This window comes from Heloderma suspectum, chromosome 6, assembly GCF_057233095.1.
Source record: "Heloderma suspectum isolate Gila_16-S chromosome 6, 16-S_ref, whole genome shotgun sequence".
Taxonomy (NCBI): domain Eukaryota; kingdom Metazoa; phylum Chordata; class Lepidosauria; order Squamata; family Helodermatidae; genus Heloderma; species Heloderma suspectum.
The window spans coordinates 114,801,765-114,815,048 of record NC_139463.1 but is presented as its reverse complement, the minus strand read 5'-3'; the positions used below and the strand labels follow the sequence as shown (position 1 = coordinate 114,815,048).

The 13,284-nt window shown below is 43.6% G+C and overlaps 1 protein-coding gene across 1 annotated transcript; it reads right to left on the bottom strand.

Annotated features, from left to right (window-relative positions):
- Positions 1–2,944: 2,944 nt before the first annotated feature.
- LOC146342636 (vomeronasal type-2 receptor 26-like) lies at positions 2,945–12,153 on the bottom strand. The gene is made up of 4 exons (XM_084807950.1): positions 11,332–12,153; positions 9,220–9,447; positions 8,299–8,425; positions 2,945–3,846 (listed from the first exon to the last, which is right to left on the bottom strand). Exons 1-4 carry the CDS (start codon positions 12,151–12,153, stop codon positions 2,945–2,947), a joined length of 2,079 nt encoding a protein of 692 aa, XP_084664076.1.
- Between the last annotated feature and the right edge of the window lie 1,131 nt (positions 12,154–13,284).

Genomic DNA, 13,284 nt, shown 5'->3' with positions numbered 1-13,284 from the left:
GATCTGGAGATACTGAAACCTTGTATTTCTGTTGTTAACTTTTGGGTGACCGAACTGAGGCATTCCACATACATGGAAAGAGGATGCTATCTATGTCATTTGGGATACAATGAGCCTAGGAAATACAGCTCTCATAAAGCCCAGCCAATTTAAACACAACACATATGTATTAATATTATTAATATTTACATGTATTACATTTCTATACTGCCCAATAGCCAAAGCAGTCTAGGTAGTTTCGAAAATATTAAAACCATTAAAAAGGAGAGGAGCTCCATCACGTAGTGCAGTGCTGAGCCTTGTCAGGCTTGATTGGTCAAAACAAGCAGATTGAATTAGGTTTGGAGACATACAGGCAGCCAGTGCAAACAGGCTAAAATGAGTGTTATGTGTTCAGACCTCTGGTCCTTGCTATCAACCTGGCTGCCATATTTTCACAAGCTGCAACATCCAAACCATCTTCAAGGGCTGCCCTATATACAGAGTGGCCCCAAAGTAGGTATACAGTTGTTTAGAATGTTGATGGGATAGGGAGAGAATGTGTGAGTAGAAGACGTGTGGGTGGAGTCAGAATGACAGTTGGGAAGAGTGAGTGACAGGGAGTGACAGTTAAATCAGTTAAGTGTAGAGAGTGAGGGGAGTGAGGCCCTTAAGTAGGTATGCAGTTGTTCAGTTTTCTAGTCATTTTTTTAACTGATACTGTGAATGATGGCAGCAAACTTGAGTCAAAAACAAAGAAAGTGGATTCTAGAATCTTCCCAACTGTCGTTCTGACTCCACCCACACATCTTCTACTCACACATTCTCTCCACCTCCCATCAACATTCTGAACAACTGTATACCTACTTTTGGGCCACTCTGTATAGTGCATTGCTGTCATCTAACATGGAGGTTACCAGAGCATAGATTACTGAGGCCAAGTTGTCCCTGTGCAGATAAGGACTTAGCTGGGCTATCAACAAAAGCTAATGGAAGGTACTCCCTGCCACTGAGGCCACCAGAGCTTCCAGTGACTATGACAATTCCTGGAAACCCCTAAGCTATGAACCCGCTACTTCAGGGGGACTACAAGCCCTTCCAGAAAAGGTTGAACACCCTCCATCTGGTCAGAAGAACCACCCACAAACAGCAGCTCAGTCTTGTGGTGATTCAGCTTCAGTTTATTAGCCATCCTCCAGTCCATTGTCACTGGGTACCGATGTAGCACACCTACAGTGTCACCTGAGGATGCTGAAAAGGAGGTACACACAATGACTACATCCTGTGCTACTATTTCTCCCTTTTTTTCTGAGATATTTTTGGATATTTCGCATTTGCTCTCTACCTGGTATGGCTTGCCTGGAGACAACTGGAAGCTTTGCCCCACTGCACTGGCCCGCTTTGACGGAGACAGAGTCCACTGCACCGGACTGGTAGACATGAATTTTGTCTCTTGCTGGGGCTTATTCTAATAATAGTTAATGGATTAGAGGGAGATGCAGGCCTAGGATCAGGTCTACAACTAGCAATCAAAGAAATCAAATTTCATTCATTGCTTTGATACAGATGTTTCAATCCTATTCATATTTATTTTATGTATTTTGTTCTAAGCTACCTCCATACTGCTTGACATCCCTGGAATTAGAACTGGTTTACATAAAATCATGTGTAGGAAAACTAATATACACATAGCGTAAAACAATAAATATATTAAAAATATTAGGTTGATTAAGTGTATATTGTGGAAGCTATCATAAGTATATCCTTCTTATACCTTTCCTAACCCATGTATTGTGTTTTTCTGCTGTGTTGTTTTCTGATGACCTCTTCTGAGAATGTATACTATTTTCTTAATACTTGTCAGGAGCGCCCTAGCTGCCTCTTCCAGTCCCCTCCAATAGCCAACTCAAGACACAGACGAAAAGCATTCTTTCCAAGGCTTTATTCCATTTACAACTTAATGACTCTTTCAGATGCTAATCACCAGCGACTAAGCAAGGAACTGCACTGGGGTAGTTAGCAGAGTCACCTAAGCTCCAGGTAAGGCAGTTGGTCCCTGTTTGAAGGAGAAGAGCAGGAAGACTCTGAAATTATGGGCTATGGAGAGGTCCTCCCTCATACCCTTGGGTCCTCGGGACGTGACCATTGTTTTAGCACCAAGTGGGCAGAGCGCCTCCTCTCGGCACCCTCCATCTGGCGCTGCTCCCTGTGTCTGTGCCGAGTGTCCAGCAAAACCCCCTCCCCCGCTCTCTCACTTCCAGGGTCACTATCTCTCTCAGGAATGCAGGCAGGAGGAATCTCTCCCTGCCGCTGTGCCTATGAGAGAGGAGCAAGCTCCTCTCCCACAGGTTGTTGCTCTTCCTCAGAATCAGAACTGCTCTGCGGCTCTATGGGCTCAGTTTCCACCCTGACATCACTAACATTACCATGTTTTCCAAGGTAATCATATTTTCTATACGAAGTGAATATTATATTAAGCCTAGTATGTCAATAAACTAATTGATTTGTTTCTATCAAAACCTTGACTAGGCATTCTTTACCATCTGACACACTGGGTGGAAAAGGTGCAAATGTGAACACTGATAAGACCACCACAGTAACAAATGCTAGTTCCTGGGCCACTCCACAAGGCTGGCAGCAACCTGTCTTTTGACAAGAATGCAGCCTATTCTGTTTGGCTCCCAAACTTGCAAAACAGGTTGAGATGTTTCTTCAGTTCAATTGCCTCTGAGCACGCATGGGAAAACTAATCAACCAACTGCATAGTGTATTCTCTTTTAACAGAAATCCTGGCTCGATGGAATGATCACTTAGCCTTAATGTATCTATGAGGAGAATGATAGGTCTGACAAATACCACAGAGTCATATTCAGATGGGCTGCTTTGGTCACATTCATTTACATTACTTTTATCTTTTTCTATAGGATACCAAGAACATCAATGAAACCACAAACTCTTCTTTTATTTATATCTTTCTTTGCATTAGCTTCTCTCTGTTGTTCAACTCAGGTCTCAGCACAATAATGTAGCATTTGGGGAAAAATATGCAGCACAGTAACCCCGTGCTAGAGGCCAAGATGGAGAAAATCTCCACAGCCACCATGTACTTTCCTCTTGTGCTCAGGTAGGTTGGAAGAAAGGACAGCCACACACTGCAAAAGACCAACATGCTGAAGGTGATGAACTTGGCTTCATTAAAACTGTCAGGCAACTTCCTGGCCAGGAAGGCCACAGTGAAGCTGACAGCGGCCAAGAGGCCCATGTAGCCCAAGACACAATAGAACATGAAGATTGACCCTTCATTACACAGCAGGACAATTTCTTCAGTCATAGAGTGCATGTCCAAATCTGGGAATGGGGGAGATGTTGCCAGCCACAGAGCACAGATCTCTGCTTGAATACTGGAGCAGGCGATGACAATAGAATATGCAAGCCTTTTCCCCACCCATTTCCTCATCCGGGATCCTGGCTTGGTAGCCATGAATGCCAGAACTACAGATACAGTTTTGGCTAAGATGGTTGAGAGTGATACAGAGAAAATGATGCCAAAAGCCATTTGTCGAAGAAGGCAGGTCACCTGATGAGGCTTTCCAATGAACAGGAAGGAAGAGAGGAAACACAAGAGGAGGGAGATGAGGAGAATGTAGGTCAGGCTTCGGTTGTTTGCTTTGACTATGGCAGTGTTCTGGTGCCTAATGAAGATGCCAAGCACCAGAGCTGTGATCAGAGACAATAGAAGTACTGAAGAAACTGAAATGATGGCCAATGTTTCTTCAAAAGCTAGGAAGTTTGGAATCTTAGGAATGCATTCGTTGTGGAATTTGTTTGGATAGTCACTTTCTGGACAACTGACACAAGTTTCCACATCTGAGGAACAAACATATATTAATGTATAAAACCCAAAAGAAATAAAAACCAAAGAAATATATTCCCACAATTAAGGCAACTGTACCAGAAGTTCAGCTAACACCCAGTTTTTTATTTTTTACAATGGGAGGATGCATACATGTCCATACAACATGCTTCATAATGAATGAATAATTCTGGTATTTCTCCAAAGAATTACATGTTTCTTTGTTGTCATCTTGAATCCCTTCCTTTTTCTGTGAATCAGTTAGTACGGAGTGAAACAAGAGAACATTCTGGTAGTAGACCAAAAGTTTGGGGCCAAGAATGCTTATTATTCTCATTCATTCTGGCTCACTTTATTAGTGGTAGTGTAGCATGCTCTTTTTGGGGACTGAAGGCAGCATTTCACACCAAAACATTTGCCATTAGAACATACACATATCTGTTTCTAGTTTTATATAAATGTATAATTACTTAACATGGACGTGCTATCATTGGGATTTTATTTTGCTTTGGAATGCTGTGCCATGTGCATCACATGGCATAAGCATCAGTTTATTCCCATGGTTTATTTGATACCCTTTCAACCTCGCCAGGTTGGTCCAAAATAAAATCTCCCTCATCCATGATTTGATTGTGGATGAGGGGGCTGACCTGGTATGTATTACTGAGACCTGGGTGGGGGAACTGGGAGGGGTCACTCTCTCCCAGCTGTGCCCCCCTGGGTACTCAGTGCAGCACCAAAACTGACTTGAGGGTCAGGGAGGGGGGGTTGCCATGGTCTATAGGAATTCAATCTCCCTCTCCAGGCTTCCTGCTCATTCGAGTGCAGATCCTGAGTGTTTGTACCTTGTGTTGGTTACCTGGGACAGATTAGGGATTCTGTTGGTGTGCCGCCCACCCCACTGCCCATCAGACTCCCTGCCTGAGCTGACGGAGGTGGTCTTGGACTTGGTGTTGAGGACCCCTAGGATGATGGTCCTGGGGAATCTCAACTTCCATGCTGAGGCCGCTGTATCCGGGGCGGCTCAGGACTTCATGGCCGCCATGACAACCATGGGGCTGTCCCAACATGTCATCGGCCCAACACATACAAAAGGACACACGCTTGATCTGGTTTTCTCGACTGGGCAGGAGGATGGTGACCTGAAAGTGGAGGAATTATCATCTGTCCCTTTGTCTTGGTCAGATCACTTCCTGCTGAGGTTTAGACTCCTGGCGGCCCTTCCCCTCTGCAAGGGTGGGGGACCTATTAAAATGGCCCACCCCTGGAGATTAATGGATTCCGATGGATTCCAGAGGGCTCTGGGGGATTTTCCTGCTGGTATGGCTGGTGCTCCTGTCAAAGCCCAGGTCGCTCTGTGGAATGCAGAGATGACTCAGGCGGTTGACACGATCTTGCCCAAGTGCCCTCTCCCTCTAAGCAGAGCCCGGCCAGCTCCTTGGTATACACCTGAGCTGAGGGCAATGAAGCAAGAGGGGAGATGGCTAGAACGCAGGTGGAGGAAAACTCATGCTGAGTCTGACCTAACAGAGGTAAGAGCCCACTATCGAGCCTACTCTGTGGCGGTGAGGGTGGCAAAGAGACAGTTCTTTTCCACCAGCATTGCATCTTCTCAGTGTCGTCCAGCAGAGCTTTTCTGAGTGGTTCGCAGCCTGTTACATTCTGGGCCAGGGAGAGAAATGGTGGAACCCTCGGTAGCACGCTGTGACAAGTTTGCACGGCACTTTGAGGATAAAGTTGCTCAGATTCGTCACGAATTGGACACCACCATTTTTGCAGTTCCATTGGTAGAGGCGTTCAGAGCACCGTCTGGTCCAGTTTTTATGGATGAGTTTCAGTTACTGAGGCCTGAGGATGTGGACAAGGTGCTTGGCCAAGTCCGATCAACCACTTGTGTGTTTGACCCTTGCCCTTCATGGCTTATTAAATCAAACAAGGAGGGGTTGTCCGGCTGGGTCCAGGAGGTTGTAAATTCCTCCTTGAGAGAGGGAGTGGTGCCTGCCGCTTTAAAAGAGGCAGTAATTAGACCACTCCTGAAAAAGCCTAACCTGGACCCAGAGGATATTAACAATTATAGGCCAGTGGCCAATATCCCCTTCCTGGGCAAGGTGCTTGAGCGGGTGGTTGTAGGACAGCTCCAGCCACTCTTAAATGAAATGGATTATCTAGATCCATTTCAATTGGGCTTCAGGCCTGGTTTTGGAATGGAAACTGCCTCGGTCACCCTGTGGGATGACCTCTGCCGGGAGAGGGACAGGGGGAGTGCGACCCTGTTGATTCTCCTGGACCTCTCAGCGGCTTTCGATACCATCGACCATGGTATCCTTCTGGATAGGTTGTCTGGGTTGGGAGTAGGAGGCACTGCACTACAGTGGTTCTGCTCCTACTTGGATGGCCAATTCCAGAAGGTGGTGCTGGGGGATTACTGCTCTGTGCCATGGCAATTGTGCCATGGGGTTCCACAGGGCTCTATTTTATCCCCCATGCTGTTTAACATCTACATGAAACCGCTGGGGGAGGTTATCCGGAGGTGTGGGCTGAGGTGCCATCAATATGCAGATGACACTCAGCTCTACCTCTCTTTTACATCAAAACCAGGTGAGGCAGTGACTGTTCTGAATCAGTGCCTGGGCATGGTAATGGACTGGATGAAGGCTAATAAACTGAAACTCAATCCAGACAAGACGGAGGTACTGTTAGTGGGTGGTTCATCTGCCCGGCTAGGTGATATTCACCCTGTTCTGGAGGGGGTTGCACTCCCCCTAAAGGATCAGGTTCATAGTTTGGGGGTGCTCTTGGATCCAGAACTGTCACTTGAGGCACAGGTGAACTCAGTGGCACGGAGCACTTTTTATCAGCTTAGGCTGGTATACCAACTACGCCCTTAGGTGGACAGAGATAGCCTTGCTACAGTTATCCATGCTCTGATAACTTCTCGTCTGGATTACTGCAATGCGTTATACGTGGGGCTGCCTTTGAAAACGGTCCGGAAACTTCAGCTGGTCCAAAATAGGGCAGCAAGATTGTTAACAGGGACTGGCCTGCGAGCTCATATTTACGCCAGTACTTTTCCAGCTGCACTGGCTGCCAGTCCATTTCCGGGCCCGATTCAAAGTGTTGGTGTTAACATTCAAAGCCCTTAACGGCTTGGGGCCAGGTTACCTGAAGGATCGCCTCCTCCCATATGTGCCTGCCCGGACCTTAAGATCATCATCAGCGGCCCTTCTCCGTGAGCCCCTGCCAAAGGAAGTGAGGCGGGTGGCTACTAGGAGGAGGGCTTTTTCTGCTGTGGCACCCCGGCTCTGGAATGAGCTCCCTAGTGAGGTTCGCCTGGCGCCTACATTGTATTCCTTTTGGCGCCAGGTGAAGACCTTTTTATTTTCCCAGGCATTTTAGCTTTCTAAATTTTTATCTTTGCTGTTTTAAATCTGTATTTTAAACTCCTGTACTGCTGCTAGGTTTTATTGTGGTTGTATTGTTATATTGTGGTTTTAATGTTCTGTATATTTTAAATTGTTTTATTGTGTGTTGCTTGGATTTAATTATTATGAACCGCCCAGAGAGCTTCGGCTATTGGGTGGTATAGAAATAAATAAATAAATAAATAAATAAATAAATAAATACTTAGGTAACAGTAACATTTACAAGGTAACATTTTCAGTGCAGGTTGAAGGGGAAGAATACCAAAAATCAAAGTTGGATGAGCATCCTGAGGCCTCTTTGAAGGAGAAGGGAAGCTTCCTCAGACCTCAAAGACAAGAGGCTTGAGGGAATAGCGACAGGACCGTGAGGCATACCCAACTCACTTATACAAGGATTCAAGACCTGGGCATGGGCGTGAAGACAGCAGAATTTCCTCAGCAGGTCCATGAGAGGGCCATGACGGGATGATGCTGTGAATTAGACTAGGCATAGGTTTCAAGTTTGGAAGCTTACTCAGAAAAGACAGACTTAGAAGGTCAAAGCTTCATTCTGATGAAGCACTCCCATTGGAGGGAGCGAATTACTTATTATGTTTACTTTCATACTGTTGCCAGTCTCCAGAAAAACTATTGCTCATTTGAAACTCCAAGAACTCTGACATCTCTTCTTTTCAGTTGCGGTTCATATGCCAATACCTTCCTTAATCTCCTCTTCACAAAAGTCAGGAATGTTAATACCATTAATGGAAGATTATTCTTGCTCACACAAGACCAGCGATTACGACTTCAGAATACTCTGGGGACTTGATTTTTATTAATGCTAAAATGTGTTAGCTATGTTTCTAAAACAGTTTCTAAAACTGTTTCCTTCAAGAGGGATAAGAGGAAATGTCAATAAAATCACATCTGTAAAGTTGATCTATATAGAAAGAGAGCAATACGTAATACATAAGTTGTTAAAAACTGTCAAAAGCATAATTGACAGCAAAACATGGAGGAAGGTTGCTTGCAAATAAAATGCATCATTGATATCATATGTCCTACCATTCTGGTTTGAGAACATCCCATCTGGACATGGAGCACAATCATAGCAGCAAAATTTCTCCCCCTCTTTCTTTTTCTTGCTGTAACCAGGAGGGCAGTTGTCAGTACACTGAGAAAGAGGTGGCACCTATTCAAAGAGCTTAGTATTAAGAAAGGTTTGAGGAATCCATTTCACATCAGAGAATGCACCAGTAAACAGGAAGACCAATGATCCTGAATAGATGGCCCTTGAAGTAGGAGGAATATCTCCACCACTTCTCCTATGAACTCCAGAATATTGGAATTTCCATTCCTAGTCTGATCAATGATACAATGAGCTTAGCGTTCCATTTTACACCATTACCTAGATACATGTCTCAGAATTCAAATGAAAGTAATGATGGGCAACATGATCTTTTCTTTCTTCCATTCCTTCTGTTTCTTACTGTAACCAGGATTGCAGTAGACTTTTGACAGAGAAAGAGGGGGCACCTGTCCAAAATTATTGCAAGAGCACAGTATGAAGGAAATGTTTGGTGAACTCTTCACACATTCAGATCTTCTACCAGGAAACACAAAGGCTGATGACATGGAATATTAGAGGTCAAAGTGCACACATAGTACGTTCAGTTGAAGGAGTATCCATTGTACAAAGCATCTAGAAGATTTGAATTTGCATTCTTAGGATGTTTCAGATTTCACATGAAAGGAATGATGGGCAACATGATCTCTCCTGTGTTAGCTACTAGTCCATCTTAGTCCAAACATGTCCTATCTAGATATTGCATTTTTGTTACCCTGCCCAGTTTCATCTGGAATACCCACCATCCATATATCAATGTACTCCTTTTAAAAAGCCATTTATCCTCTTACCCAATACCGTATTGCAGTGAATTTCTAATTAATGTTGCATTTTGTAAAGAATGGCCATTGTTTCCCCACCTGGGTCAGGTCTCTGTGCCATTTGATTCTGTCCTTATGAATGGTGACCCTTTTGCCTGGAGGAGAGTGAGGATCCAGCCTTCCCACTTTGACCCTGACGTAGGACTTATTTGGGAAGGTGACAAAGTTTGTAATATCAAATCCCCCCTCAAATTGTCCATGTTCATTAAATGTAATTTCATCTCCAGCACTGTTGTTGAATGAGATTGTCTGAATTAGTGAGTGGAGCTAGGTGGAAAGAGAAAGACAATCAAATGCTCCATAAAGTCTTGTAATAATAATATCATATGTATCATTGAAAAACAGAAAAGTATGCAATGCTTACATTTTTAGTGTTCTTTACAGATTTAAGGTCACCCTGTTGCTTTAGGATAGCCATACCTAAGCTGGTGCCCTTCAGATGTTTTGGAATTCAGCTCCCATCAGCCCATGGTAACAAGGCCAGGAATGCTGGGAATTGTAGACCAAAATCTTTGGAGGACACCACAGTGGGGGAAGGCTGTGCAATGATCATAAAATATATTACATATAAATTGGTTTGCTCATGAAATTATCATTACAATTAAACACATTTAGAAGTAAATTCAGTAAATTTGTAATTCTCGCCTCAATAAGGTATATTTTGACATTCATTATATACATACCAAACATGATATGTTTATGAGCAAAGCAAGTTCTACACAATATAGTTGAGGTTCCTATTTTATGTCTGACCAAAGGGAACTTCCAGAAATCACTCCTGAAACCTCTGAATTATCCAAGAAACTGTAAGAAGCAGGAGGATCGGAGGCACAGCAAGACTAGTTGACAGCATCTCTTCATGTTTTCAAGCAAGTTTAGGGGAATTCCTAAACTTTTTCCTGTTTGTGGGGCAGAGTTTAGGGAAATCTGATCTGAAGCAAAATCCATGGAAATCTGATTTAGCTGTGGAATAGTCTCTCACCTATTAGGAATGTTAAGCAACCATATTGCAGTATTTAACCCGATTGAACTAGAAAAAGTCGACAAAGAAACACAGAAAATGAAACTGAAGAATGTACATCTTCTTCCATGTTCTGATATGGTGACTTTATGGAAATGTTGGGGAACTGGGCATCACTTGGAGCATCCCTAAAGTCTATCATTAAAAGATGCATGACATTAAGAAGTTTAATTAGGAATGGAAGAATTAATGATGCTGGGAGTCTTACTGAGGATAAAACTAGCACCCCCACTCTGCCCGTGCATTCATTATTTCCAGAAATTTCACTTCTCTAGGCTCCCTAGAAAAAAAATTATTGGATAGTTTTTCAAAATTGTTGGGTAGGGGGGGGGGGATAAAGCCTGAGCAGAAACATATAAACACTGTTTTTTTCCCCTGGTTTGTTTCCTGGATTTCATATCCCTAGTCTGGATCCAACACTCTGTCTTTCTTCCATTCACATCTGGCAAGGAAGGGAAGAAAATTGAGAAGATGAGCAAGACCAGATGTGGGTGCTTTGTAGAGACTGAGAGCAAAACACTGTGCTACGTTTAAGGATGTGTGTGTGGCTGTGTCCAGATTTATTGGAACCACCAGAAGAGGAGGAGAAGTTCAATTATTTTCTCCCCAGCTGCAGGTTCATCCCCTTTGTACTTATAGAATATGGGGAAAAAGCACCCCATTGGCACAATTTCCTTTTTGCTGAGTTCCATAGCTGTTGTGTGGGCATGGGGGGTACAGAGAGAGATAACAGGTAAACCCATGGTCTGGGAAGGAAGTATTAACCATAACGTTCCTGCATAGGGAGTCCCAATAAATATCAGTCCCCAACTCCAACGATAAGAAAAGGAAAAGTCGTAAGTGCTAGCTACGCAAGTAATGTAACACAGTTTAGCATCTAGAGGTCATTAGGATACTGACTACTGCATATTCCTCAACTGTCGAGTAACTTGAATGTGACATTTGACTTCCATGAGTGAGAGCAGGTTACCTGCCGGGGTAGGCATTAAACATACTGCTCCTGCTAGCTACACCATTAAAGTAACATAGTGTAGCATTTAGAAGTCATTAGGATACTGACTACTGCATGTCACTCCATTGTCCAGTATCTAGACCATGACTTTTGACTTCCTTCAGTAAGGACAGGTTACCTGCCAGGGTTCTACCCTCAGAGGTGACAGTCTGACTCTGCTCTCTATTGTTCTTTGGTTGACTTGAGCCGAGTAGAAGGTGTGTAAGGCATGGGCCACACTGTAGACAGCGTTGTAGATACTGTAGCTGTGGCCGGTCATGCTCATTTCAAAAACACCTCCAGGAAGGCTCTCCAGCATCTCCTCTCCAGTACATTTTCCAGCTATGAGGTTCATAATTGAGCTTGAAAGTGAACACGTAAATGCTTGCTCCCAGAAATCATGAACAAAACCGTCTTCATTTTCCCACGAAGGATTGACAAGCTCAACAAATTCTTGGAAGTCTTGAAGCTCCCTTGATGGAATTGTAAAGGAGATAGCACCATGGAGCATTTGTATATCGAATCCACCAACTATTGCGAGGGTATTTAATGTGAAATCGATTTGGGCTGTTGTTATCCATACTTTTGTTGCAGAGAACCTCCCCTTATACTGCGGAAATATTAGGGGAATTATCTTGCTTCCATATATTAAATATTCCAACCATATAGTGGCTGGAGATTCTCCATGTATTACAACTGCATTGGCTTTGCTCTCCATGACAGTTTGTAAAACCCTCAATTTGTCAGAGGCAATTTGATATATATCGAATAGATAGAAATTGTTTTCAAATCTTTCTGTGAACGCTGAACAGATTCTGTTCTGGAAAAGCAGAGGCTCCATGGCGTGTAAAAAATGATCTCCACCCTCATCCTCCGTAGCCAGGAGTCCAACCCAGTTCCATCTGAAATGCCAAAATAACTGGACAAGTCCTTGGTATTGAAGTTCTTCCTTGGGGGCCATGAAGTAAAAGGAAGGGAAATTGGTTGGATAATTCCCTGCAGCCTGAAATGAGCCATATGAAATCTACAGAAAGGAAGGAAAGTAAAGGGCAAGAAAACCAACAACAGACATTTTAGAATGGGAACAGGGGTATCTAATGAGCTGTTCATTCATTAAAGGGGAATCACAAAACATCAGGTTCAGCGATTATAAGCCTCTAAATTCTGTGGCTTATAAAACGGACACCTGTTAAGTTAATAACTTGAAAATTTGTATCCACGATCTTGCCAATGAGGTCTTAAATTTTGCAATTGCAATCTGATAAAAATGTCGTAGGTAGCAAGGTGAACAGTGCTGAAAATTAACACATTTGTCCTGTTTACTTGAATATATGCAGCTTCATGTATTATATATTCCTTTGGACGTTTGGTGAAAACTATTGGTGTATGGTGTTCAAGCTTGTCCTGGACGTGTGTCTTTCATTACTTTGGTGATGTTCTGAGCAGTGGCTCCAACTGATTGAGATATTTTTTGCCCCATGAAAGTCTACAGCAGTAACTCCTGGCAAAGCTATGTTGGAGATGATCAGTTTGACTCTGAAGTTAGAATGCAGCAAGTTCACCAGGCTTTGGAGAGAAATTCTACGAGGCAGGCTTTCTCTGTACAAGGCCTATTGCCTTTAATTATGGAATGTGACCTCACCCGTTTAGACTACATGTAACTACATGGACTGGAAATCTAGCATGGAGGGTGGGGCAGGGAGACTTTAATCCCCCTGCCCTTCTGTGGTTCCAATCTGGATTAGGCCCGTTTACCCTCCAATTCACATTACCAAAAATGTTCCCAGCTCTAACCTAAATCAGCAAAGGGTTAAATCCCCCCAGCCCTACCCTTGAGTCCTGATCCATATTAAGTTTCAGTGATTATTTTTGAGGAAACAAAGGGAAAGCAGCTGCATCTTTAAAGTAACATGTAATTTGACCCTCAGGCAGTTTGGGGATGGAGTTCAGTTCACAGACATAAAGAACAGGGCCTCACACTGCCTTTCTGAAAGCTGAAATGCTGCACAAGGTCCCCAATCCATGCTTTTCCTTTCTTTGTGGTGGGTGAAAAATCCATAGGTATTGGGGCTGATGGGCTCATTTTTTCTTC

What these genes read in the sequence shown, in the direction of transcription:
- LOC146342636 (XM_084807950.1), bottom strand. Translation starts at nt 12,153, where the DNA reads ATGGCCCCCAAGGAAGAACTTCAATACCAAGGACTTGTCCAGTTATTT. An exon ending in TGAGGGTAGAACCCTGGCAG is followed by an intron (nt 9,448 to 11,331) that starts GTAACCTGTCCT and finishes CTTTCCACCTAG; the next exon opens with CTCCACTCACTAATTCAGAC. An exon ending in GATGTTCTCAAACCAGAATG is followed by an intron (nt 3,847 to 8,298) that starts GTAGGACATATG and finishes TTTGTTCCTCAG; the next exon opens with ATGTGGAAACTTGTGTCAGT.